We start from the raw sequence: 26,631 nt of genomic DNA, 5'->3' as shown, positions 1-26,631 counted from the left end.
ACATCATTCTGACATCCCCAAGACAATGCCCTTGATCATGACACTATAGACCCAGTCAGCGTGAGGACCCACCCTCTTTTTGAATTGACAGAGCCCCAGGGGGATCTTCTAACTTTCTTTATCTGGGTAGGCAATAATGCTCTTCAAATATCTTTTCTAGTATCTTGATACTCTTGTCATCTTGTCACCAGGAAACTGCTGGTGGAAGGTTTTGCATGAGACTGAGCCCGTAGGAGCCTTATCAGTGCTTTTCAATGGTTTATAGATTCTGGATATTATCAAGTTCTGTCTTCACTTGTGGTCTATCCAGATATTTTTGAACCAGCTAGAGAGGAGGAGTTTGGGGCAGAGACAGAAAGAAGGTAGTACTGTTATTCTTACCAAAACAAGCTAACATTTTTGTGCTTTACCGTGTATAATCCAGCATGATCCACAGTAGCACCTAAAGTGTATGGGACATGTGGTTGTGTGTTTATCCTATTTAACAGATTAAGGGATTTGGTGACAATGGGTGGACAATTTGGTGACAGCTTATGGTGTCCCGGATAAAAACCTAAGGACACTGGCCTACGACTCGATCCCAGGGTGGTCTGAGTTTTCACACAATTACCTTCACAGACTCCCTTGCTGTTCCTTCTCCAGCCATAGCAGCAGGCCAGCTTAGTCCCATAGCGACAGACCCCGGGCTGCAGCGCGGACGTGGACAGCCCATGATCCTTTGGACTGTGGGTAAAGAGTCGCATGTTAATATGGAGAACACAAAAAGGGCAACAGAGACTCTTTCCTGCCAGTAAATGAACAGGAGAGATGACAATTACCTGGTGAAATTCCATAAACCTGCCCTAAGGGCTCAATTAGATCCAGAAAGCCTGAATTTGGGGTTGCCAGCCTTCTCCAATCATGGGTGTTGTCCATTTCTCTCTTCCCCGGGGTTAAAAGAATCCGGTTACATAATCTATAAAACTAGGGCGCGTGAAAGTGGCCAAGAGCTTGTCTCCAAACCCTGTCAAGCGCCAATTTTCCAATCTGCTCTGTACAGACACAGGGGCGGTCCAGGTCTGTGTCCGCTCCAGCGCCGAGTGTGGTAATGTGACGCCGTGGCCCCGTGGCTCTGTCCCTGACAAGACTGCTGTGCGTTTACCTCATCGGCCACCTGGGAACCACCACACAAACTGGACTCTCCACACACCCCAGACAGTTCGGAGCTGGAAGGGCTCTAGAGAACCTCCAGCAAAGCCCTCCCATGCCCAGATGAGGAAGCGCCAGCCCAGTGAGGTACAGCCACGTCCCCAGCAGAGCCACATGTCAGGGACTCCAGCCCAGGGTGGCTTCTCATTCCTCACTGCCTCCTCGGAACACCATTTGCTAAACTCTTTAACCGTAGAGCAGGGGTTGGCAAATGCTTTTCAGAAAGGGTCAGGTGGTAAATATTGTAGGCTTTGCCATCAAGAGGGTCGAGCGGTCTCTGTCCATGCCCAAGAGCAGCTAGACGGGCAACAGTGGCCAACAGCAAACAGACGGGCATAACTGGGTTCAATAAAACTTTTATTTATGGACACCGAAACTTGAATTTAATATACTTTCCACGTGTCATGTAATATCATTCTTCCTTTGGTTTAGCTTTAACCAGTTGAAAAGGTAAAACCAGGGGCGCCTGGGTGGCTCAGTCAGTTAAGCGTCTGCCTTCGGCTCAGGTCATGATCCCGGGGTCCTGGGATCGAGCCCTGCACTGGGCTCCCTGCTCAGCGGGGAGCCTGCTTCTCCCTCTCCCTCTGCCTGCCGCTCCCCCTGCTTGTGCTCTCTCTCTGTCAAATAAATGGATAGAATCTTTAAAAAAAAGGGTAAAACCAGGCTTAGCTCACTGGTCATGTAAAAACAGAGGGCCACCAGCCTTGGCCTGCAGGCCTTAGCTTGCCGACCCCTGATCCAGAGACCCGAAGGAGTGAGCCTGGCCACCAAGTGCCCCTCAGCATTCTGGGCCACGACTGGACCTCACTGCACAGTTACGTACTTACTGACCTAGTTAGTAGTGGGCGGGGCTGCCACCAGCTTCTGGAAGAAAAGACTTGAGTTGTGTATTTTGTGGAGGGCTGGGATTGTTTCCTTGGGCAGATTAAATTAAACGTAAAATGGTTCCTGGGCTCTTTAACAGACAAGGGATGCACATTTGACCATGTGCTTTCTGCTGCAGGACTGAATTCTCTGCAAGTTAATAATCCTTAGTCAAGGCTGGGAAGTGCCACAGCCTTGCAGTTCTCCCCTGCGCTCTGCCTCTCCCACCCACGTGGTTCTTCAGTTAAGAGCCACAAAGATATGGTCTGCGACATTTCATTAACTGAGAACACCAAATGCAAGGATGATTTTATGATTTAATTTTCCTTAAAGGGACCTTTTTTTTCATCTTCTGATGAAACTAATTTGGGGGATTTGTAAGTCATTTGCTCAATCATTTATTTTTTTAAAAATTTCATTTATTTATTTGAGAGAGAGAGCACAAGCAGAGGGAGTGGGAGAGGGAGAAGGAGGCTCCCTTCTGAGCAGGGCGCCCGACGTGGGGCTCAATCCCAGGACCCTGGGATCATGACCTGAGCCGAAGGCAGATGCCTCGCCATCTGAGCCACATAGGCACCCTGCTCAACAATTTAGAACAGGGTTTTTCAACCTCTGTACGACTGACTTTTGGGCCAGAGAAATCTTTGCTGTTGGGGGCTGTCCTGTGCATCTCAGCCAGGGTTGATGTACCAGCATCCCTGGCCTCTACCTATAGATGGCAGAAGCACCCACTCTGCAGTTGTGGCAGGCAAAAACGTCTCTGGGCACTGCCAACTGCCCCTTGTTAAGTCCTACTGCAAGTGAAACATTTATTCAGTACCTGCAGTATCTCAAGTACTGTCTTAGGCACGCAGAGTGATGAAAAAGACCCAATCTGTACTCTCTTAAATTCCCAAACCATCATAAACAGATATATTGCAGCAGAGGACAGCATGGTAAGTATCATAATAATACAGTCACCTTACATAATCTAATCTGGACATGACTAACAATTCTGCAGGGGATACCACAATCTTGACCCCGTCTGCACATAACTAACAATTCCCAAACAAGAAACTACAGACTACTGAACATAAAGTGTGTCAAGTACATAAGTGCTAGTCCACACAGAATGATGTACTTAAGAATCTTTGTGTAGCATTTTTAAAATGGATATAATTCACATAATAAAGTGCAGTAATTTTTAGTATATTCACTATGTTATGCAACCATCACCACTATCTAATCCCAGAACATTTCCATTCCTCCAAGAAGAAATACCATACCCATTAGCAGTTAGTCCCAATTCCCCGCCCCCCAATCCTCCAACCCCTGGTCACCACAAATCTACTTTTTGCCTCTGCATTTACCTTTTCTGGACATTTCACAGAAATGTAATCGTACACTATGTGATCTTTTATGTCCGGCTTCTTTCACTTAATATGCTTTCAAGGTTCGTCCATGCTGTGGCATGTAATAGTACTCCATTCCTTTCTATGGCTGAATAACCTTCCATTGTATGGATGGACCACATTTGTTTATCCAGTCATCAGTTGATGGACATTTGGGTGGTTTCCATGTTTTGGCTCAAACGAATAATGCTGCTATGAACACTGGTGTACAAGTTTTTGTATGGACATATGTTTTCATTTCTCTCTGGTATATACCTAGGAGTGGAATTGCTAGGTCATATGGTAACCATGTTTAACTTTTTGAGGAACTGCCAGACTGTTTTCCAAGATGGCTACTCCATTTTCCATTCCTACGAGCAGTGTATAAGGGTTCCAATTTCTCCATCCTTACCAGCACTTGTTATTGTCCATTTTTTTTTATTACAGCCATTCTAGTTGGTGGGAAGTGGTATCTTACTGCAGTTTCTTTTTTTTTTTTTTTTTTTTTTTAAAGATTTTATTTATTTATTTGACAGAGAGACACAGCAAGAGAGGGAATACAAGCAGTGGGAGTGGGAGAGGGAGAAGCAGGCTTCCTGCCGAGCAGGGAGCCCGATGCGGGGCTCGATCCCAGGACCTGGAATCATGACCTGAGCCGAAGGCAGACGCTTAACGACTGAGCCACCCAGGCGCCCCTACTGCAGTTTCTTTTTAAGACTTTATTTATGGGGGCACCTGGGTGGCTCAGTCAGTTAAGCATCTGCCTTCGGCTCAGGTCATGATCTCCAGGGTCCTGGGATGGAGCCTGCATCCGGCTCCCTGCTCAGCAGGGAGTCTGCTTCTCTCTCTCTCTCCCTCTACCCCTCCCCACCACTAGTTCTCTCTCTCCAATAAATAAATAAAATCTTAATTTATTTACTGGAGAGAGAGCGAGTGAACATGAGTGGGGGGGGAGGGGCAGAGGGAGAGAGAGGGAGAAGCAGGCTCCCACCTGAGCAGGGAGCCCGATGCGGGGCTCAATCCCAGGACCCTGGAGATCATGACCCGAGCTGAAGGCAGATGCTTAACCGACTGAGCCACCCAGGTGCCCCCTTAATTCTATATTTTTATAAGGAATGGGGGATTCATTTAATTAGATTTCAATCTATGAATACTTTGGAGATGACCTGCCAACTTCTTGACTATAGGTTTGCAAGGGAGGACCTTACCTATGTTCCTGATGCCCCAAGCCCCAGCTTATTCAATAGAACATGAATATGTATTGAGCACTGTGCTAGGTCCTGGAAATACAGAGATAAACATGGTGGATAGGGTCCCTGACTACGAACTTTTAGACAAGAGGGTGAGGGTAACAGAGGCACTAAACATATTTGGTCAGCTACAGAAGCTTAAAGCAAAGAAACACACTCTGGTTGAATGGATCCAAGATGTTCTCTCTGAGGGTGCACCTTTAAGTGAAACGGAAGATAAAGAGAAGTCAGCCACACAAAATGAGGGAAAGCATATTACAAGCAGAAGTCACAGAATGAGTGCAGGATAAGAGACACCATGCTTGTGCTCGAGGAACTGATAGAAGACCACAGGAGTGGAGCAAAGGGAGGGAGATGAGCAGGTTACAGCACAGAGCGTCATGTTAGTCAAGCTCAGGCTATGAAGCCTGATAGTTGAATGGTAATAGGGCAGCACAGAGGGATTTTGAGTAGGGAGGTTATCTGATAACATTTTCCCTTAGAAAAATATTATCATGGCCGCAGTCTGGAAAATGGATGAGATGGAGACAGATGGAAGCAGGGATACCAGTTGGCTTGGAAGATTCTGGTCTTTTGGACTAGAGCAGTAGCAGAGGCAGTGAGGAATGGATAGATTCAAGGTGGAACCAAAAGACTTGGTAATGGATTAGAGCATTCATTCATTATTTACTGAAAACCTACAACATATCAGGCATTGGGTTAGTCTCAGAGGGTCAGCAGCAACCACGACGAACGTAAGATCTCTGCCCTCAGGGAGGTCATATTCTGGTCAATTGGATCTGGAGTGTGAGACGATGTAAAATCAGGTAGGCAGCAGTGCTGCTTTTTCTGGAATGGGAATATGGACGGAGGACCATGTTGAGGAATAGGATAAATGAGGAGTTCTCTTAGGGACATGCTAATTTTGAGGGCTCATTAGACAGACAACCAAGAGATGTTGAATAGGAAGTTGGCTATTTAAGCCAAAAGTCCAGGAAGCAGGACTGGAGTGGGGAGTCATCTGCAGGCAGTTGGTTACTGAATCTATGGGAATGTATGTAGTGTAAGAAGAAAAGAAGGCTTAGGGCACAGCCCCAAGGAAACTAGCATGTAAGAGGTGGGCCATGGAGGAGAAAGGTCCAGAAAGAGACCCAGGCAATGCTCAGAAAGGTAAAAGGAACACCAGGTTAAGCCAAATGCAGAGTGTTTCTAGAAAAAGCAGGATCAGCTCTGATGTTGAGTAAGCTGTAAAATATGATGGTTAGGATGACGGTCTCCTTCTTGAGTTTGAATCATGACTCTACTATACATGAACCTGTGACTTTCAGCAAGTTACTTTGCCTTTCTATGCCTCAACTATCTCATTTGTGAAATGGGGATAAAAAGGGTATTTACTTTAAGGGTTTTTGTGACAATGGAATGATGCAATATATATAAAGGGCTTGGAGCAGTGAGTAACACAGGAAATGTTCCCTAACTCATCACTTTTAGTAGTACTAGCAGTAGGATTAAGATTGCTGTTAGATGTGTTGAATAAGGTATAAAGTTTAAAACTGCCATGGACTCATAATCAATGAAATGAATTGCAGTTTGAACTAGGTTTCTGCTTTAGTCTGAGTCCTCTGAGAAGCAGAAGCCATGAGGGGAATAAACGCGCAAGGATGTTATTACAGGAAACACCTGGGAGAGAGAGCTGGGGAAGGCTGGGAGGGCCATCGGATCACCATGCGAGGCTGACCCCGAGCAAAGCAAAGATGGAACAAAGGTCGGATGGAGGTATCCAAGGCTGCTGGGTAAGTCTAAGGAGGGTTTGGCAAAACTGAGGAGGAGTCTGGGAGCCAAAACTGACCTTCAGAGGAGAGTGGTATTTCCCACAAACAGTCCTGCCGTGGTATCCCTGCCATGCTCCTTCTGGAAGGTGGCCTGGCAGAAGCAGCCCGTGGGAGGCATGGCCTTGCTCAAATGTGGTGATGGCTTTCCAAGAGCAGAGTAGTGGGGGCCCTGGGTCAGTCGCACTCCCAGCAGCTGGAAGTCTGCAAGGCACATTCTCATGGCTGCCACAGTTCCCATGTGACTTAACTTTTTAATGTATGTAAGAATCAGTTTTCACTGCAAGGGGAGCTCACTGTAGAATTTCACCTTAAAGAAAGTGACCTCAGACATCAGCCAGTTCTAACCTATCAATTTACACATGAAGAAACCAGGGCCACAAAAAAAGACCAGGTGACTTTACATTCATATTAGAAGTCAGGCAGGAATACAGCTGACCAAAGTATGGAAGGGGAACAGGATTTGCCACCCCAAAACATGCTTCTTTGGCATAAGGATTATTTTGGGCTGATTATTTTTAAGAAACAGCAGACACAGGAGAAGCTCTGAAAACCTGAGTAGAAGTTACCCTTGTGGGGCGCCTGGGTGGCTTAGTCAGTTAAGCATCTGCCTTCGGCTCAGGTCATGATCTCAGGGTTCTGGGACTGAGCCCCAAGTCAGGTTCCCTGCTAAGCGGGGGTCCGCCTCTCCCTTTCCCTCTGTTGTCACGCACGTGTGTGCACGCTCTCTCTCAAGCAAATAAATAAAATCTTAAAAAAAAAAAAAGTTACCCTTGTGTAAGAGATATTTATATTTATAAGGGAAATCTCCATATACAAGGCTGTCTCCCTCTCTGAATCTCAAGAAGCTGTTATCAGCGGTGCCTGGGTGGCTCAGTCAGTTAAGCATCTGCTCTCGGCTCAGCTCGTGATCCCAGGGTCCTGGGATCGAGCCCCACATCGGGCTCCCTGCTCAGCAGGCAGCCTGCTTCTCACTCAGCCCCTCCCCGCTACTTGTGCTTTCTCTCTCTCAAATAAATAAAATCTTTAAAAAAAAAAAGGAAGAAGAAGCTGTTATCAATGGAGAAGGCCAGGGCTTAAATCTGTGTAACAACCTTATCCTTACTTACTGTGCTTTGCCTGGTCACCTCCCATAACCTGCTCCCCCAACCTCCAACAACATCTTTTATCTTTAGCCAGGTATTAAGGTGGTGGCTTGTGCCATTTTGAGTTACTCAGTTTTCCTGGGTATCTCCCAGGTGTACAGCAGGTATATAAGTTATTTACTTCTGTCTGGTTTTCTCCTATTAATCTTTTATTACAGGGGGATCTCAGCCAAGAACCTAGAAGGGTAGAGGGAAAATTATCTTTCCTCCCCTGCACTATTCATTCATCCATCTATCCACTTTTTTCACCTAAAATGTATTAGGTAATTACACATGTCAGGCACTGTAGTAGGCACTGAGACTCTAGACATATATGAGAACAGCCCCTGCCCACAAAGAACTTACAGTCTAGGGATGCAGCTGGGCAAGTGAACAGATTATTATACTACAACTTGACAAATATCATGAAAGGAGTAAGTTCTTGGAGCTAGGGGAAGATGTAGGAGTCGTTAGGTTAGGGGTGGGTGGGTGAGGGGTTTTCTGGAGGAAATGGGGCCTGATATGAATCCTGGAGACTGGTGGGACTTACCTGGGTAAAATGGAAGGAGGCTGTTGGGTAGGGAAGGTGTTCCAGGCAGAGAAAACAGCCTGTGTCAAGGAGGGAGCCACCAAAAATCTGAGGAGTTGGTGGCCTGTAGACTAGAGTCTAGAAAGTGGTGTGTGCTTAGAGCAGGGGAGTGGGAAGGGAAGTGGGGAGGGAAGTGGAGAGAATAGAGGGGAGGAGAAGGTAGCAGGGAGATAAGCAGGGGCCGCAAAGAAAAGGCCTGTGACCATGCAAAACATTTTGTCCACCCTGAAGGCTCTGGGGAGTTATAGAAGGATTTCAAGCAGTTGGAAATATCAGGGATTTTGCAAAACAAAGCAGCCTCCATAAGACTGGGGGGAACTCAGTAAGCAACAATGTACTGAAACTTGACACCAAAAGCAAAAGCAAAAATTGACAAGTGGGACATCAAACTAAAAAAACTTCTGTACAGCAAAGGAAACCATCAACAGAATGAAAAGGCAAACTACTGAATGGGAGAAAATATTTGCTAATCATATATCTGGCAAGAGGTTAATACCCCAAGTATAGAAAGAACTCATACAACTCAATAACAAAAAGACCAATCTGATTAAAAAATAGGAAGAGGATCTGAATAAACATTTCCCCAAAGACATCCAGATGGCCAACAGACACATGACAAGACGCTCAACACCACTCAACATCAGGGAAATGCAAATCAAAAACCACAATGAGATATCACCTCACATTGGGCAGAATGGCTATTATCAAAAAGACAAGAAATAACAAGTGTTGGTGAGGATGTGGAGAAAAGGGAACCTCGCGCACTGCTGATGGGAATGTAAATTGGTGCAGCCACTGTGGAAAACAGTATGGAGGTTTCTCACAAAATTACTACCATTTGCCAGCAATCCCACTTCTGGATATTTATCCAAAGAAAATGAAGCCACTAACTTGAAAAGATACATGCATGTCCCATGTTCACTGCAGCATTATATACAATAGCCATGATCTGGAAACAACCTAAGGGTCCAATGACGGATGAATGGGTAAAGAAAATGTGGTATACATACACAATGGAATACTATGCAGTCATTAAAAAAAAAAAAAGAGTGAAAACCTGTCATTTGGGAAAACACTGATGGACCTTGAGAGCATTATGCTAAGTGAAATAAGTCAGAGAAAGACAAATACCACATGAGCTCACTTATATGTGGAATCTAAAAAACAAAGAACAATAAAAAACAAGCTCATACATACAGAGAACAGATTGGTAGTTGCCAGAGGCAGGGAGGTGGGGGGTGGGGTGAAATGGGTGAAGGGGGTCAAAAGGTATAAACTTCCAGTTATAAAACAAGTCACAGGGATGTGACGTACAGATGGTGACTGTAGTTAAAGTACTATTTTGCATATTTGAAAGTTGCTAAGAGAATAAATCTCAAAAGTTCTCATTACAAGAAAAAAATTTATAAGTATGTATGGTGACAGATAGTAAGTTGACCTATTGTGATCATTTTGCAATATATACAAATATTGAATCATTATATTGTATACCTGTAACTAATATAATGTTACATGTCAGTTACACCTCAAAAAAAAAAAAAAGATTATCGAAACTGTTAGATGTGAAATCACAACAAAAAAAATTGAATCTGGTTGAAATATATTTTTTTAAAAGCCTAATTAAAAACTTTAGTGAAAGAGTCCAGGGTCCTCTGTACAGGTGGGCAAACCATTTCATATGTATTGGTCAAAGTGAATTACTTTTGATTGTAAAGAACACTGGCTGGGGTTAACTAAAAGGAGAAAGTTACCAGAAGATGAAATTCATATACTGTTTGCACATTACCACAACTCTCCAGAGAAATCCTCTTTCTCGAATTTTATTGCTTTCACATGCTTGTCTTTAGGTGAAAAGGTGAAGCTGAGAAATCTGAGGTGTATCAATTTCTCCCAAGTCATCATTTTTGACATTGTACAAACTATCACTTGTAAAGCTCTCCAAAATGTTAATGACTAACACTTGGGCCACCAAAAACTTGTTAATCAAGTAAGGTTTCTTATCCACTGGAAAAAAATCCTTCTTCAGTCACAGATGCATTTTACGATTACAGCTTTGTTAGAAGATAACAAATTTGTTATTGAATCTAGCCTTATTTTCACTTGTTTTAAAAAAAAAAAAAAAAAGGGAAACAATCATTAAGAATCGACTCATGACTGAGAACCATAAAGTGGATTCTGATGTTTGGGCAATTACACAAACCAGAAAACAGCAGTTTGGCCCACAGCTGCTCTGTAGATGCAGTGACATGTTCTGTGCATATTTCCTAGAGAAGACCAAGTAGCTTGCAACATCGTAGGAAAAACCATCAGAGAACCATGCACGTCCATAAATGAGCAACATGCCTTTTAATTGATGGACGTGCCATCCCTGTATTCACCCAGTTTTGAGAGATGCCTCAAAGGGACAGCCACAAATGGGATTTTAGTGGTTTAATCATCAAATTCTACATCTGGTCATGAAAATGGAAAAACAGTTTAAAGGGGGGAAATCTCTGGTGGATAAAATGGCTAATAATCACTTGCTGATTTGTAGATGCCAGAGGAAATTGATTTATTACACCAAGCATTCAGCTCTGCATTCTAAGCCTGCCAGGGTTTTTTTTAATGCACATATGCAGTCATTTAAAATTATGGATAAAAAAGAAAAGTAAATACTAAAATATTTCTGTTTAAGTTGAAACAATATTATTCGGGGGAAGAAAGGAATCCAGCACACGCAAGCATGACATTGACAATAAGAGCAGGGCACACTATCTCATAAACTTTTTAAAAAACTGCTTAAAAAGCTTTAATCTATAGTTGCATACATAGTTCTTGCATGGCATTGTAAGTTAATATTAACAAATTATTCACATTACTTCCCCAGCATCCTCTCCTTCTACCTGTCCTTTGCTCTAATTCCTGCGCAATCACTAACTTTCCCATCATCAATTCAATTATTCTTTTATTTTAATATCTGGTTGTGAGTGTTCTGGATAAGGGACGTAAACGATTAGGTTAAACTACATGAAACTTCTATAAGTTAAAAATGGCCAAATATCTGTAATTTCATGTTACAATTTAATGATCATGGAAGAGAAGTTTCAGTGCTCAGCAAACCTATTTCTCTCTCTCCTGGGCACAAAGCTACACCATGCTCCCCAGCCAGCCTGCCGGCTAGGTGGACCCACGTGACCGGTTTAGGCCAGTGGAACGTGGGCAGACCACCTCCAAGCCTGTTCACAAAGCCTCCCACGGGATCCTGGACATGCTCCTTTTCTATCAGCCCGCTGAATAAAAAGGACTCTGATGGCCTGGAGGAAATGGCCCTTCAAGATGGATGGAGCCTGGTCCTGTGTGAAAGCACACAGCAGAGTCTCTCCAACATGTCGGGGACTTCAAGGCAGACAAAGAAATAAACTTTACTGTGTTCAGCCACTGCGATTTTGAGACCGTTTTGATGTAGAAATTAGCCTACCCTGATCAACAGAGTAGTATTTCAAGAATCATTTCTTTTCCTAAAGTCTAGGGCACATGATCTTTTTCCTCATATGTGAATCTAGTCATACAAAAAGAAATCTTACAAGGGGTGCTTGGGTGGCTCAGTCGGTTAGGCGTCTGACTCTTGATTTTGGCTCAGGTCATGATCATGGGGTTGTGAGATCAAGCCCCGCATCAGGCATGGAGCCTGCTCAGGATTCTGTCTCTCCCCCTCCCCACTCCCCCTTCTCTACCTCTCTTTAAAAAAAAAAACTTACAAAACTATCAATATGAATTGCATTTAGTTCCATATTTAGTGAAGCACGTATTTTTTAAAATGTATAAAATTGGAGCAGCGCATTCCAAGATACCAGGGAGGCACGGTTCTGGCAGAGTACCAATCACTGGAATGTAATACATGTCTGAGTATAATGAGCTGGTATGCATTTGGCTGGATTGACCCAACCTCACGGGACCCGATAAACATGGGGTAATCAATCAAAAGGAATTTAGGAACCTAGAAAGAGAACTCCTGATCTTGGACGGAAATGACCCCAGCAACATCCTCTGCCATCTCAGGAGGTCTGGCCGGGCCAGCCAGCAGCTCTCTCAGATCTCTCTTGCTGAACCCTGGTTGGCATATGGAAGGCCCAGGGAGCCTGGTCCCAAGGCAGGGAAGTGTCCGTGCAGGTGAGCGAGTGTCTGTGGAGAGGAGGCCCTGAGCTGTGGGAGTCTGAACTGAACGCTCAATTGTCCCAGTTCCTTTAACGCATTATACAGCTTGCTGTCTACACTGATCAAATTAATCACGAATGCCGTCTCCACAGCTGAGGTTAATTTAAAAACATTCCAGGGATTGTGTAAGTAGTGTAGTGTTTCTTCCTGGGATTCCTTATTTTCTGCGAAAATATACCTTGCCAGAATTCTTAGTGTGCTTGTTTATGGTCAGGTTCCAGGAAACTTTATGACAGTGTTTCTCCAAGACAAATTGAGAAGTTAAAACTTCTTTTTGCTGATATTTAAATGTGGCCCAACGAATGAAATAAATTTTTTTCTAAATAGAGACCATAAGGTCCAGCCATGAGGGTTCTTTGTTTTGTTTCCTTTTGTTTTCATCAGCGTTCCCAGTACGGCAAGTCCATTGTACCATACTGGTTAAGATTAATTCTGGCTTCCACCCATCTTCAACATACAGAGTCCAGGTCCAACAGGCCCAGGGATGCCCCAAAGCGTCTCAGCTGCCTGGATGTGTGGGCATCGAAGAGCCTCGTCAACAAACGGCTGGTTATCAAGTGCGTACCGGTGTGTGTTCTCCATCTTCAAATTTCCCATGTCATCGGCGGTAGATCAAACCTCAGCACCTTCCCTTGCTTCCTCTATTTCTCTCATTTACCTTCCACGCTCGGGACTTGGGTGGAAATCGGGCATGGGGAGTGTCTTAGTGTGGGCTCCCCCAGAAGTAGACTAAGACAAGGATGTGAGCGCAAGTGGTTTGTCTACAAGGTAAAGGCACATGGGTGGGGGGTGGGGAAGTGAGATGAGGAAGAGAAGGTAGTCAATAAAGCAAGTGTCATCCAGGCAGCTCCTTTAGTTTCCATCCACAGAGAACACGGTGGGGAATGACAGAAAATGGGGAGTTAGAGAAACGGGCAAGACCCACAGGGCCTTTTACGCCATCTTAAATAGAACAGATCTTATTCTGAATCCAATGCAAAGTCACTGAAAGGCTTTAAGGAGATGGCTAACACGATGTGATTTAAGTTTTAAGAGGAACCCTCTGGAATGTGAACTAGAGGGGGCAAGAGAAGCAGCAAAGGGCAGCTATTGTTGGGGTTCAGGTGAGAGATGACAGTGCGTGGCTGGGTGGTGGTGGGCAGGAGAGAGAGAAGCAGATGGGCTTGAGGCTCCGTCTGCGATAGGATTTAGCACCAGAGTGAATACAAGTGGGGAGAAGAGTGAGTTGTCAGAAATGACGCCCAGGTTTTTGGCTTGGACCAGTTTGGATACTGTTTGTCCTGGAATAGGGAGAATGGGTGAGATGGGGGACAGTGAGTTCTGGAGAGCTGATCCAGAGCTCAGTTTGGGATGTCCAAAGCTCAACGGGACATCCCAATGGCTAGGTGAAGAATGCAGCAGAGAGAGGATGGGGCTCGAGATTCACATTTCGAAGTCATCTACATCTATATAGGAGACAGAGCTCTGTGGAAACCAAGGCTGGTAAAAGAGGCTGCGAAGGAAAACCAGAAGGTGTGATGTGGTTTTAAAATATGCCCACAAATTCTTTGATAGTCCACCTTCTAAGAGGTGAAGTCTAATTCTCCCCCCGCCCCCACCTTATGTAGGACTGGACTTAGTGCCTGGCTTCAAACGAAGAGGTCGCGGTGGGAGGGGATGGAGGGTAACTTCCAAGATCAGGGCACACAAGGCAGAGCTACTTTCACCTTCTCTCTCTCTCTCTGGGTCCTTGCGATGTGGAAGCCAGCTGCCGGGCCAACGAGGACACTCAAGCAGCCCCAGAGGGAGCTCCACCAGGCGAGGAGCTGAGGCTTCCTGGCCCCAGGCAGCGAGTCGCTGAGGTCCCCTGCCCGAGGTGGTGAGCGCACCACCTTGCAGGCAGGCCCCCCGCTGGAGTCAGGCCTTCTGAGGACTACAGCCTCGGCCAATAACTTGGCTGCAACCTCGTGAAAAACCCCAAGCCCCATCCAGCTAAAGTGCTCCTGAATTCCCAGCTCACAGAAACAGTGAGGGGTAATAAATAAATGCTGTTTTAAATCTCTGAGCTTCGGAGTATTTTGTTGAATAGCAACAGATAACTCATACACGTCGTGCCCAGAAACAGAGCAATACTTGAAGAGCAAATGTGATGATCTTTGTAAAGATGGTTGCTGCTTTGGTATGTTGAGTTTTAATTTTGCATTTGTGTTCATCCAATCTGAGCTACCATGGATTATAAACACACTGATAGTATGTACATTCGGAAAGGAAAAAGGCTGCCAATTTCACTAAACTACAGTGTATTACCTTGAAGATAATTCTGTGCGATTGTGGGATCATTCTGAGTGTGAATTGGTCACGATGGGATTATCTTTACAGAACACAGCCTGCAATGCCCTGCTTTGCTCTCTGCTCTCACAACAAAGCCCAAGCTCCTTGGCTCAAAATACAGGGCTCTTCGCGGCCTGTTTCCAGCTTGCCTTCTTGGCTATCACTGGGCTCGTGCCCCCAGATGCTGGCCAGTGCACTTCCTATCTGGGGCCAAAGCCTTCCTTTTATATCCCTTTTGCAGCTATGTATCGATCCAGCCAGCCATTTATTTATTCCTATGGAATACCTACTGGGAAGTAAGTACTGCAAACTTGCCTTCTCTCCTCTGTTTTAGGTCAGGTGGGCTCACGTTCATTCCACAAGGACAGTTTCAATGTCATCCCCTGTCCTCCACTTTCCCTGACTGACTCATGCAGACTCAATTTCTCTTATCTGATTTCTATGGAATGGTTCATATGTTCTATATGTTCTCTCTCTCTGTATACACACACACACATAATTTTGCATGCATATATATACACATAAACATACACAGTTGATCGGTGAACATGGGAGCTAGGGGTGCCGACCCCTGGCACAGTCAAAGATCCTTGTATAACTTTTGACTCCCCCCAAATGTAACTACCAAAAGCTTACTCTGGACTGGAAGCCTTACCAATAACAGAAAACAGTTGATTCACACATATTTTGTATATGTATTATATATGGTATTCTTCCAATAAAGTAACCTAGAGAAAAGAAAATGTTATTAAGGAAATCATAAGGAAGAGAAAACACATTCACAGCGCTGTACTATAAAAAATCCACGAATAAGTGGACCCGTGTAGTTCAAACCTGTGTTATAGGTCAAGTGTAATATGTAAAAACATAAATATACATAATCATTCTTTTGAATGCTTATATATAGAAGTATAAACACACGTTATTTATACGTAAGTAACATTATCTGCCTCTCCACCAGAGTCCTGTGGTCATTCATTAATGCACCAATTTTTTTATTCAACACCTACTATGTGCCAGGAACTGGGCTAGGAGCTAGAGTTAACAACCCTCACCCTGCACCCCACTCACCAAAAAAGACAGATATGTTGCCTGCCCTCCCAAGTTGTTCAGTGGGGGCAGCAGATAGATATGTATCTCTGGCATTCAGGAGAATGTTTGAGTATGTCATTTGTTCATGTTGAACCTGAAGTGAATTAATTTTAGCTACTTTTAGAGTATTGGTCTTTTGCCTTTTGTTTGTTTTCATAAGCACGACCTTCAGACTTAAAACAGGTTATTGGAACCACTACGTTGAAACCCAGCAAGTTAACTGATGAAACAGGAAGTACTGCTGATTACTCTGGACAAAGCACCCCATGGAAAGTGATCTAATTATCCTTGGGAGATAGCCATGGCTTTCAATCTGCCACCTGTTCACTGTGATATTTTAGGCAAATCACTTAATCGCTTAATCTTTTGAAACTCACTTTATTCATCTGTAAACGGGATATGATCCCTAATTTACACATGGCTGACATTGCAAATGGTACCTCAATATCTGTTCTCCCCTTCTAAGTAATAAGACCCTGATTACGTGGCCCCTCCTCAGAAGCCCTCAACCAATGACTGTTGGGAGTATAAATACCCCAGCTCCCTTGCCTTCAGGGGGGTTAGCTCTGAGGCTTGTGTCCTACTGTCTTCTAGAATTGCCCAGCAGGATTGAATCACAGTGGTAACTTATTTCCATAACATTCTTTCCCTATTAGAACTTTCTGGGGTCACCTCACAAATAAACCACGTACACTCAAATCCTGATCTCAGAGTCTGCTTCTGAGAGAATGTAAACTTAGAGGAAGGAAGTGTACTGGGGAGGGTGGAGCCTCAGAAATCCCTCACTTATTCTACACACATCCCTGGGTCATACTGGGCAGGAGTCAAGCTAAACAAGATCATCGGCAATAACGGATGAGAATGTATTTTGCAAAAATGTCAGCTTTTATGTATCCAATATTTTTGGAGAAATAAATGTGGAACATTGGAATGGCACTGCTCTTAAAGCAGAAAATCATATCAAATAAAGTTCTTGGAAATTCATCGAATTTCTTCAAGTTTCTCCATCCCAATGTCTGTCAAATAGGCACAATTACCTATTTCTTAGGGTTGATGAGAGAAGTGATTGAAATCACACTGAAAAGTGTTGACACGTAGTAGAGTCTCCACCAGTATTTGTTGAATGCCAATCGGATTTATGAAGACTAGATAATAGACTTATTTTAATGTTTACACAACCTTGGCTTATGCATATAAATCACATATAAATAGGACCGTAATATCCTCTAAACCAATGAAACTATTGAAATAAGGTTGCTCAGAAGTGATTTCTATGTTGTAATCAAACATTTCATGGTCACTATTTCCTAGAAAAACTCAGCTCTTGAGTTTTGGGGATATTCCCACAAATTCTAGTTTTAAGAATAGGAGATGAATGATACCTCAACCACTCACAAATCACTAAAATCATGTTTCAAAATGAGAAACCAAGAACAACCGACTCGCAGTTCACACTTCCTATGCAAGGCTGAATAATGGCCTCCCCAAAGATGTCCACGTCCTACCTAATCCTTAGAACCTGTAAATGTTATCTTATATGGCAAAAGGGAGTTTGCAGATGTGATCAAATTAAGGATCTTATGATAAGGAGACCATCCTGGATTATCTGGGTGGGCCTGGTATAATCATAGGTAAGGGATAAGGGAGGAAGGAGGCTAAGAGAAAAAAGAGCAAGGTGACGAAGAGATTGAAGTGACGTGGCCACAAGCCTAGGAATGTTGGAAGCCTCTAGAAGCTATGAGACAAGGAACGGAGTCTCCCCTGGAGCCTCCAGAAGGAACAGCCCTGCCAACACCTTAATTTTAGCCCCTTAAGACTTACTTTGGATTTCTGATCTCCAGAACTCTAAGAGAATAAATCTGTGTTTTTTTAAGCCACAAAGTTTGTGGAAAATTATTACAATGGCACTTCCTTAGCGGGGCTCTGAGAGGGATCAGTTCTCAACACAGGTGTGATTTACAGAAAGCAGGCATCTCTCCCTGAGTGTAGACCCTCAGCATGAACCCAGTCATTCCTTCATCTCACGTTATTTTTATTTGAATTCAATAAAGAAAAAAAATGTATAACAAAAATACACTATAAATAGGGAGTTGCTCCAAACGTGAAAAGAATAGCAAAATTAATATTTATCTTATGTGCTCAAGGCCAAAAGATGCCAGTGTTAGGTCCTAGAACCCTGTGGAGAGGGAATTCAGATCAATAAATGTTCTAGACTGGCAAATGGTCCCCATGCCCAAAGGGCATTTAAAAAGTCTAGGGTTCGACTGAATCTCAGCTGGTCCACCCGACACCCCCTGAGCGCCAACCCTAGTCCCCCTCGCGGTCGCATTTCTGCTCCAACAAGATGAAAGAAACCATCACAAACCAGGAGAAACTCGCCAAACTGCAAGCACAAGTGTGCACTGGTGGGAAAGGAACTGCTCACTGAAAGAAGGTGGTTCAGAGAAGGGCTACAGTCCATGATAAAAATAAACTTCAGTTCTGGGGCGCCTAGGTGGCTCAGTCGGTTAAGCGTCTGCCTTCAGCTCAGCTCATGATCACAGGGTCCTGGGATCGAGCCCCGTGGCAGGCAGCGGACAGGAACACTATGCTACCTGGCATCTGACACCAACTTGGTGCAGATCGTCTGACTCATTTAAGACTAGCTGAAGCTCTGCCCGCACAATCTGTGGGTGGAAAAACACCACTTGCTACCGGAGACCAGGATGATGGTGAAGTTCCAGATCTTGGGGAGAATTTTGATGAAGCTTCCAAGAATGAAGCAAATGGAATTGAGTCACCTTCTGAAGAAGACAAAACTTGAAGAAGTTACTGGGAGCTGCTATTTTATATTATGACTGTGTTTTAAAATTTTGTTTGTGGATCTGATAAAACCTAGATCTCTAGTATTTTTAAGCCCAAGCCCCTTGGATACTATAGCTCCTTTCAGCTTTTGCTTAGACACAATTCATTCTTTGCAGCTAATCAAGCTGAAAAACCTGGGAATAAAGTTTGAAACAAGGTTAATAAAGTCCTTTGCCTAGTAATAAATAAATAAATAAATAAACAAACAGAAATAAAAACAAAAAGTATAGGGCTCAAGCCAAATTCTGATGCTTATGACCAGGAAAATGCATGCTGATGATGATTTATTCATTTGATGAATGTTAACTGTCTACTATGCACTAAGCATCATTTAGGTGGCATGCAGTTTTCTAGATCACTAAAATTATGGTGCAGTATTTCTATTTAAAAAAAAAAAAAACAAAACCCACGGGACACCTCAGTCAGTTAAGTGTCTGCCTTCAGCTCAGGTCATGATACCAGGGTCCTGGGATCGAGTCCCACATCAGGCTCCGTGCTCAGCAGGGAACCTGCTTCTCCCTCTGCCTGCCGCTCCCCCCTGCTTGTGTGCTCGCTTGCTCTCGCTCTCACAAATAAATCTTTAAAAATCTTTAAAAAAATTTTTTAAATAAAAAAAATTAAAAAACACCCCAGTGCTTATATTAGAAATTTCTACAGAGCAGTCACAGTGGGCTGTGAAGCCCCAGGAAGCAAGCAGTGGGCACCTTGCCTTTTCTGTAAAGGTATCACCCCTCATGTGGAGGCTGGAGTTGATGGAACACGGTGTATAGGCAGCTCCCAAAGAGCTGACCGCTTCACATTTCCAAGCCTGTTGAGCAGATAAGAAACACACCAGCTTGGGAACCTGATACTGTGTAAAGAAAGCACATTTCACAAATTGAAAACCACAGAATTGTAGAATCCGGACATGGATTCTTCATTTTAATATTCCTTGGTTTATAGGGGGGCTTTTCAGCTTTTCATTTAATTTGGTGGTGCTTTGAAAGTGAAGCTCTTGGAGGTCCATTTGCAGGCTGCTAAGGAACTGCTAATCTCATCTCCCAAAAGCAGTTGGTCTTTCTTAAGTGGGCTTTCTAACAATACAAGAACCTCCAACGTTCAAGGAGAATGTGATTATGAGCAAATTGCATCTGCTTACATTTTTATTGTGGAAAGGAAATTGAAACTTACGATCCTACATTCTGAGAACCTGGTTTGAGGTTTGTTCTGTTTGAACTTCAAAATCCCTTAATACTGCGGCTGACTGATGAAAGATTTTTTTCCTGTAAGTCAAACAAAGATAGTCAGGCTCACCTTTCAGAAGCCTGTTCCAAACCAAGGCTCTCAGCCTGCTCTCCCCAGGAATTGTTTGACTAAAAAAATCTCCACAAGGCAGTGATTCTGCAAGCCACTGCCCCCCATCTCCACCTTGGGCAAAGACTGGAGACATTTTTGGTGGAGAGGGTGCTACTGGCATCTAGTTGGTGGAGGCCACAGATACCGCTCAAAATCCTACAACGCACAGGACAGCTTTCGGACCATCCCCAACCGAGCACTATCCAGCCCAGCGCAAAAGGTCAACAGTGCCCCAGAGGAGAAACGCTGCTTTAGTGCTCTGAGCAAGGCAAGATATCACAGCCAGAGAACCAGGAAAGCTTTTCCAGTGAGTGATTCCTAAAAGGCTGCCCCAGTGCCCTAGAGAAGAGCAGGCCCCTGAGCCAGACCACCTGGGTTTGAATGCCCACTCCATCACTTACTACTGGCTGAGCCTCCTTGGGCAAGTTATTCAACTTCTCCATGCCTCATTTTTCTTCTCTGCCACAAGGGGATTATAATACTAGTAGTTGTCACACAGAACACTTACGGGCTCTCAAATGGGTTAATAGTCCTAGAGTGTTTAGAATAGTGCCAAGCCGACAGCACCATGTACGCGTGCACTTACTAAGTGGCTTTGCTGATCTCAGGAAAAATAAGTTTCAGGGCTTCGACAAGTTTACCAACAGTAGAGAAACGGCTTCAGATTCTAAACTGCCATAGACTCCTTTTTGGAGTCGATTTCATCTGACAACCACATCCTTTCTTTCCAGTTCATTAACCTTAATCAGAAAGGCACGGAGTAGAGGAGCCCCCTTCCCAGCGGGCTCAGCCCAAGCACAGCAAATGCTTACTCTGTTGTCCTGTTTCTGCAAAACCAGCGACTGACAATCAGTTGGTGCGCTTCAGATAGAACGGCAAACACAAAACTACACAGGCCCAGGACCCACCCGCCCACCGCCACTCGCACCCCCGCGGGCACAGTAGATGCGCGCCGACCACCAAGCCAGAACGCACCCACCTGGCTGCGCGCAGAGCCTCCCTCCTCCGTGGGGCCCGCTGGGTGCAGAGAGTCTGGGAACAAGTCTCGCCAAAGGGGCGCGGGGAGGAAAGCCGGTGCGCGCCCCGGGCCTGGCACCTGGGGAAAGCCCGTCTCAGCACGCACAACCACACGCGCGCACACCCCCGCGGGGTACCTGGAGGGACCGAGGACAGAAGCGGCCGCGAGGAGGAGCTCAGGCCGGGAGAGGAACAGACACTCACCTGGCCGTGTTCGCTAATCCACCTGCCACCCAGGGGAACAGCAGCGGGAGCGCCAGGGCCCAGCGCGGCCGCATCTTCGCGCGGGGCCTCCCTCCGCCGCCTCCCGCTGCTCCTCCTGAGCCCCCTGTCGGGAGGGCGCGGGTCCCGGGGCGCTGCGGGCCAGCCGCCTCCGCTCTCCTCGGCCGCTCGGGGCCTCCGCTCCTCCCGGGCGCGGTCGCAGCGGGCGGCGGGGGCGCCCTGGCGAGGCGCGCGGCGGCTCCTCTCCCGGTGCGGCGGGGCCCGGCGCGCGCGGGGAGGGCGGGGCGGGCCGCGCACATCTGGCTGGGACCCGCCTCCAGCACGACCCGCGCATCCTCCTCCGCGCGCGCTCTCTGCTCACCAGAGAAACGTCCCCCAGACGCAGTGCGCTTCACTCTGGTCAGAGTCACCACGTCGCGCCATCTGTTTCAGACTGCTGTTTCGCGGCAAGTTTCGGTGATACCTGCGCTCGGATTTCAGAATCTGGTTAAGTCAAAGCGGGAACCAAGAACTCTGGTTCAGAACACTTCTATACCACTTTTGTTTAGGTTCTCCTCATACTCTGCTAGGTGTTCTTCCACAAACTGCAAATCACGGGCTGCTACAGCTGGAAGGTCACCAAGTCCTGGGCAACCCCATTTGACAAGTGACCTCCCATGCTCATGTGCGACAGCTTACTCACATGGGACCACCGGACGATACTGTAATATAGTAACCAGTGCAGAAACTAGTGGCAGAAACACGACTGGTCCCTCCTCCACCCCTTCTCTGCATCCATACCCTTCGGTTTCATCGCTTTTCCTCGGGACTTGGCTGTGACTTGCTTCGACAAATGGCCATGGCATAAGGGCAGAAGCTAACCAAGTTGCCAGTTCCAAGCATAGGTCATAAGACACCTGAGCCTCTCTCACTGCCGCCAGAAGACCATGCCCCAGCCGGCATCGTAGCCCAAGGAGAATGAGGAACAGGTGGGACGGAGCACCTCAATCGAGCCTAGTGTACGTCGTCCAACCCACAGATACATGAATGAGCTCAGCCAAGGTCAGCGGTGCCAGCCAAGCTACTGAGGCTTATTGTGACTATCCATTACACAGCAATAGCTCTCTGACACCCCTATGACCTAGTGTTAGATATAAAAGGAAGAATATGGAGAAAGAGGAAGTTTGTCTTGATAAGCTTGATTTGTGGTTATATAATGGGCATATGCCTTAATCCTAGCCAATAAAATATGAGAAGTGGAGATGGGGAAGATTCTTGCTGCAGATTCTTCATTTACACCATAATGGATCTCCTTATTGGCATAAGTCGTGTTTAATTGGATCTTTGGTTTTATGGTTGAAGGTATCCTAATGGATTCAGTGTCCTTGGTTAGTAACCAGTTAGGCCATTGAGCTGTTCATAGAGAAGAGTGACAGGCCCTGTCCTAAACACTCTACATGCATCATCTTACTCAACACCCACAACTCTATAGGTAGTGATCATTGGTTCCCCCATTTTTGAAGTGTCAAGAAATGGAGTCAGAGAGGTTAAGCGACTTGCCCAAGGTCATACAACTGACAAGTGTAGAACTGGGATTGGAACGGAGGGCCCTTCTCCGCTGGGCTCTGCTGTTATAGAAATCTTTTTCCTCATCTTACTCCTCGGTGGCTTCAGATGTCAAATGAGTCTCATGAATAAGGTAATAAGATGACCTCTTCCAGGCCATTACTCTTTGTACCAAAACTGGTTTGAGTTACTGAAAATATTAAAAGTGAAAGGAAAGAATAGAAATATGAACCGCCTACCTGCAAATATCTTAAAGGAAATGGAATCTAAAATGTGCCTCAGTGTGGCTTTCCCCACAAGCACACCACAAGGCAAGGGGCTGAGGGGAAGTGATTTTCTCTGCAGGTGCCGAGGACACTGGCGGGGGAGTGGGGAGTCAATCAGGAAGGGAAGGAAATAGCAAGTATGTAGCATCGGGTCATCACTGAGGGCAACTGGAGCTTTGTGCACTGAGCATCATGCCAGAGCCAGCCTAGAACATGCCTCTCGACATGATCTCATCCAAAAGGCATCTACCAGGGTACTGATCCCAGGACTTACTGCTGTGCTGACAACCAAAGGCAGCCCCCAGCCTTGTAGATGCTGACTGTGGAAGTCCTACTAGAATGGGAAGGCCCAAGGGAGTTTGGGCAGGGCACCACGTTGGTGGCTACCTCATGTCTAGAAACGGAATTAAATCAGCAAGTAGGAGTTTTTCCTCCCTAAACATGCTGATCCAAATGACTCCCTCCTCCAGATAAACCATTACTCCAAAAAATCCTAATAAAACATGAGTAGACTAACACATGAGGGCCATCCTGCCTTCTTAGCCCTGAGTTATCAAGTCGACAAGGTTTCTGTTTTTTGCTTTCATCAGAGCAGACTTCTCTTCTGTAGGCTTAACGGAGGGGATGAGCATTACAACAGGAAACTTCCAGAGTGGTCAAACTCTCCTCGGCCAAACCACTTACTATCTCCTGAGGGGAGCTGTGGACAAAGGTGCCGTCAGGTAGCATGAGGAACAGAGAAGGAGCCTGGAAATGATGTGTGGCCAGGTGAGAAGACACTGGATCCAAACGGCCATGCAGAGGCAGGTGTTTTTAATAATCACACTGGCGTTGCTGACTTTGAAGAGCAGGGCTCTTTAGGGGGCCTCACTGCATTCTACAAAGGAAAAAGCAATCTTTGATCGGAATCTCATAAAGTCATCCACACCTCTTATGGTGCTACTTTTGTTTTCAATCTCTTTTCACAGAGCCCCCTATGTGGTACAGGTGTGACGGGATATTTTTGTGCCTTCGGAATATATATCCATAACACACGTATAGAACTTTCAACACTTACATTGTGCCTGGCTCTGAGATCCAAAATTATATTGAAATAGCAGCACCAGAAGCAAAGCATCATCAGATGAAAGAGCTGGACGCAAGAGTGGCTAAGCCAGACTTTTCAGACTTTAAGGTCAGTACAAATTAGCTGGGCGTCTTGTTAAAATGCAGATTCTGATTGTGGAGCTCTGGAGTAAGGCCTGAGTCTTGATTACTAACAAGATCCCAAGTGATGCCTATGCTGCTTGTCTGAGAACCTCTTAGGGTAGTGAGAGACTCGAGATCACCTGGACGAGTAGTTCTCAAGTTCAGCTGCACATTGAGATCATCTGGGAAGCTTTGAAACTACTGGTGCCCCAAGCCCACCTCCAGAGTTTCTAATGTATGAACAATGGCTTGAGCATGAGGACACGTAGAAACTTCCCTGGTGGTTCTAATGGCAAACCAAGATTGAGAACCATTGATTTGGACCAACTCCAACATTTTACAAATGGAAAAACAGCTCCAGTGTGTGAAGCACCTTGCCCAAGGCCACACACAGGATGAGTTCATGTCTCTGTTTCCATCACATGGCCCTCCCCTCAAACTTCACATTTTTTTTCTTTAAGATTTATTTTAGAGAGAGAGCACGAGCATGCATGAATGGGGGGAGGGGCAGACTTCAAGCAGACTCCCCACTGAGTGCAGAGGCCACCCCATCACAGGGCTCGATCCCAGAACCCTGAGATCATGGCCTGAGCAGAAATCAAGAGTTGGCCACTTAACTGACTGCGCCACCCAGGTGCCCCAGACTTCACGTTTTCTTGATCACCGTTCCTACTGAAGAGGAAGATGGCACTTCTTAATTCTTCATCTTCTAATTGTAGCAACGTGTTCTAGAAGTGGATGGGTTTTCCCAGTCTGTTTTTCTTTCCATTCCTTATTCCATGAAAGAAGTCAACGAAGACGTGTAAGAGTCTCAGTGCAGACACGGCTACACTGTGTACAGGAAGGTGTGTCTTCGGGGATGCACTGCTTTTCTTCATCCTGTGCCTGTCGAGGACCCTGTCCTTGGAGCTCGATGACAGAAGAAAAATCCCAACCACTTTCAGTCTTCCTTCCCTTCCTTTGCCCCACCTCTCCTTCCTTCCTTCTTTGTCCTGTCCCTCCATTCTTGCATAAATGTTTATCTGGAACCTACGAAGTGCCAGGCCCTGTGCGGCCCACATGGTAGAAATGTGTCCACGGGACAGTCGCTAGCTTTTTCCTCCCTGGAGACCTGGGCTGGCCAGCTAACACGTGGTTCTTAGAACGTCTGACCTTCAACATAATGGACCACACCTCTTGAGGAACAGAAAAAAGTGAAGGTGAGATTAAAAGAGAAAAAAAAAAAACAACAACACTGATTCATTTTCCCTCAAATTTTGCCAGCTCGTAGAACCTCCCACTTGATAATTGAAGAGAAATTGCTATTTGTGGAGTGATTATTATATAAGAGAAATTATTTACTGTTGACAACAAGGTAGATCTTATCGTGCCATTTTACACATGAGGCATGTGAAGTTTAGAGCAGTTACGACTCATCTATGGTTATCTATCCATGGAATGGAAAGAACATGGTTTTGGGAGTCAGAATTCACTGGTGGTTAATTTGGCTGCCAGACTTCATTCTTCATAGCAGGGATTCACGGCCTGGTGGGGGTGGGGTAAGGTCAGTTCACCACCAGAAACAATGAATATTTTAAATATGTCGGTGAGGATCAGCATGGCTTTCGTCTGATTTTTAAGTGACTGAGTCTATGATCTGTGACCCTTTAAATGTCACTACTATGGGACGCCTGGGTGGCCAGTCGGTTAAGCGTCTGCCTTCAGCTCAGTCATGATCCCAGGGTCCTGGGATTGAGTCCCGCATCAGGCTCCTTGCTTAGCAGGGAAGCTGCTTGTCCCTCTGCCGCTTCCCCTGCTTGTGTGCTCGCTCGCTCTCTGATAAATAAATAAAAATCTTTTTTTAAAAAAAAAAATAAATGAATGTCACTACTACACAGAAAAATATCCTTGCCTGGGAATGAAATTTCACTGTGTGAATGTTAGCGCCCTTGGCTTTGACTAAATATATGTTTGCAACTTAAGGCACTCAGTCATCGAGGGCTTTTCTTTTTGTCTTTCTTGGGGGTAGATAGAGCTGGAGTCCACCCTGTATACTTCCTTCCTGTTCCATGTGTAAATATCCTTTGCTATTTTCCTGTTCACAATTGAATGTAATAACTTGACATACCCCTGCAAGTCTTGTCTATTTATTTTGTCCTAAAGAAATGGTATACAGGGGCGCCTGGGTGGCTCAGTCGTCAAGCGTCTGCCTTCGGCTCAGGTCATGATCCCAGGGTCCTGGAATCGAGTCCCGCGTCAGGCTCCCTGCTCAGCAGGAAGCCTGCTTGCTTCTCCCTTCCCACTCCCCCTGCTTGTGTTCCCTCTCTTGCTGTGTCTCTCTGTCAAATAAAAAAAAAAAATGTTTAAAAAAAAAGAAAGAAAGAAATGCTATACAATGATTTCTGAGAGTGAAAGTCAGGCACCTCCATTTACATGGGCCTTAAAA

The 26,631-nt window shown here is 45.3% G+C and overlaps 1 protein-coding gene across 3 annotated transcripts in view; it reads right to left on the bottom strand.

Annotated features, from left to right (window-relative positions):
• Positions 1 to 21,403, bottom strand: part of EGFL6 (EGF like domain multiple 6) — a 60,633-nt gene extending 39,230 nt beyond the window's left edge. For all 3 annotated transcript variants that reach the window (XM_032389669.1, XM_032389667.1, XM_032389668.1), the window contains exons 1-2: positions 21,190 to 21,403; positions 611 to 723 (exon numbers count right to left, since the gene is read on the bottom strand). In XM_032389669.1, the coding sequence (XP_032245560.1) occupies positions 611 to 723; positions 21,190 to 21,263 (187 nt within the window). In that variant the 5' untranslated portion in view covers positions 21,264 to 21,403. The remainder of the gene's footprint in view (positions 1 to 610; positions 724 to 21,189) is intronic.
• Positions 21,404 to 26,631: the final 5,228 nt, after the last annotated feature.

This window comes from Phoca vitulina, unplaced genomic scaffold, assembly GCF_004348235.1.
Source record: "Phoca vitulina isolate PV1807 unplaced genomic scaffold, GSC_HSeal_1.0 scaffold55, whole genome shotgun sequence".
Lineage (NCBI taxonomy): Eukaryota > Metazoa > Chordata > Mammalia > Carnivora > Phocidae > Phoca > Phoca vitulina.
This window is presented reverse-complemented; position numbering and strand designations above follow the sequence as displayed.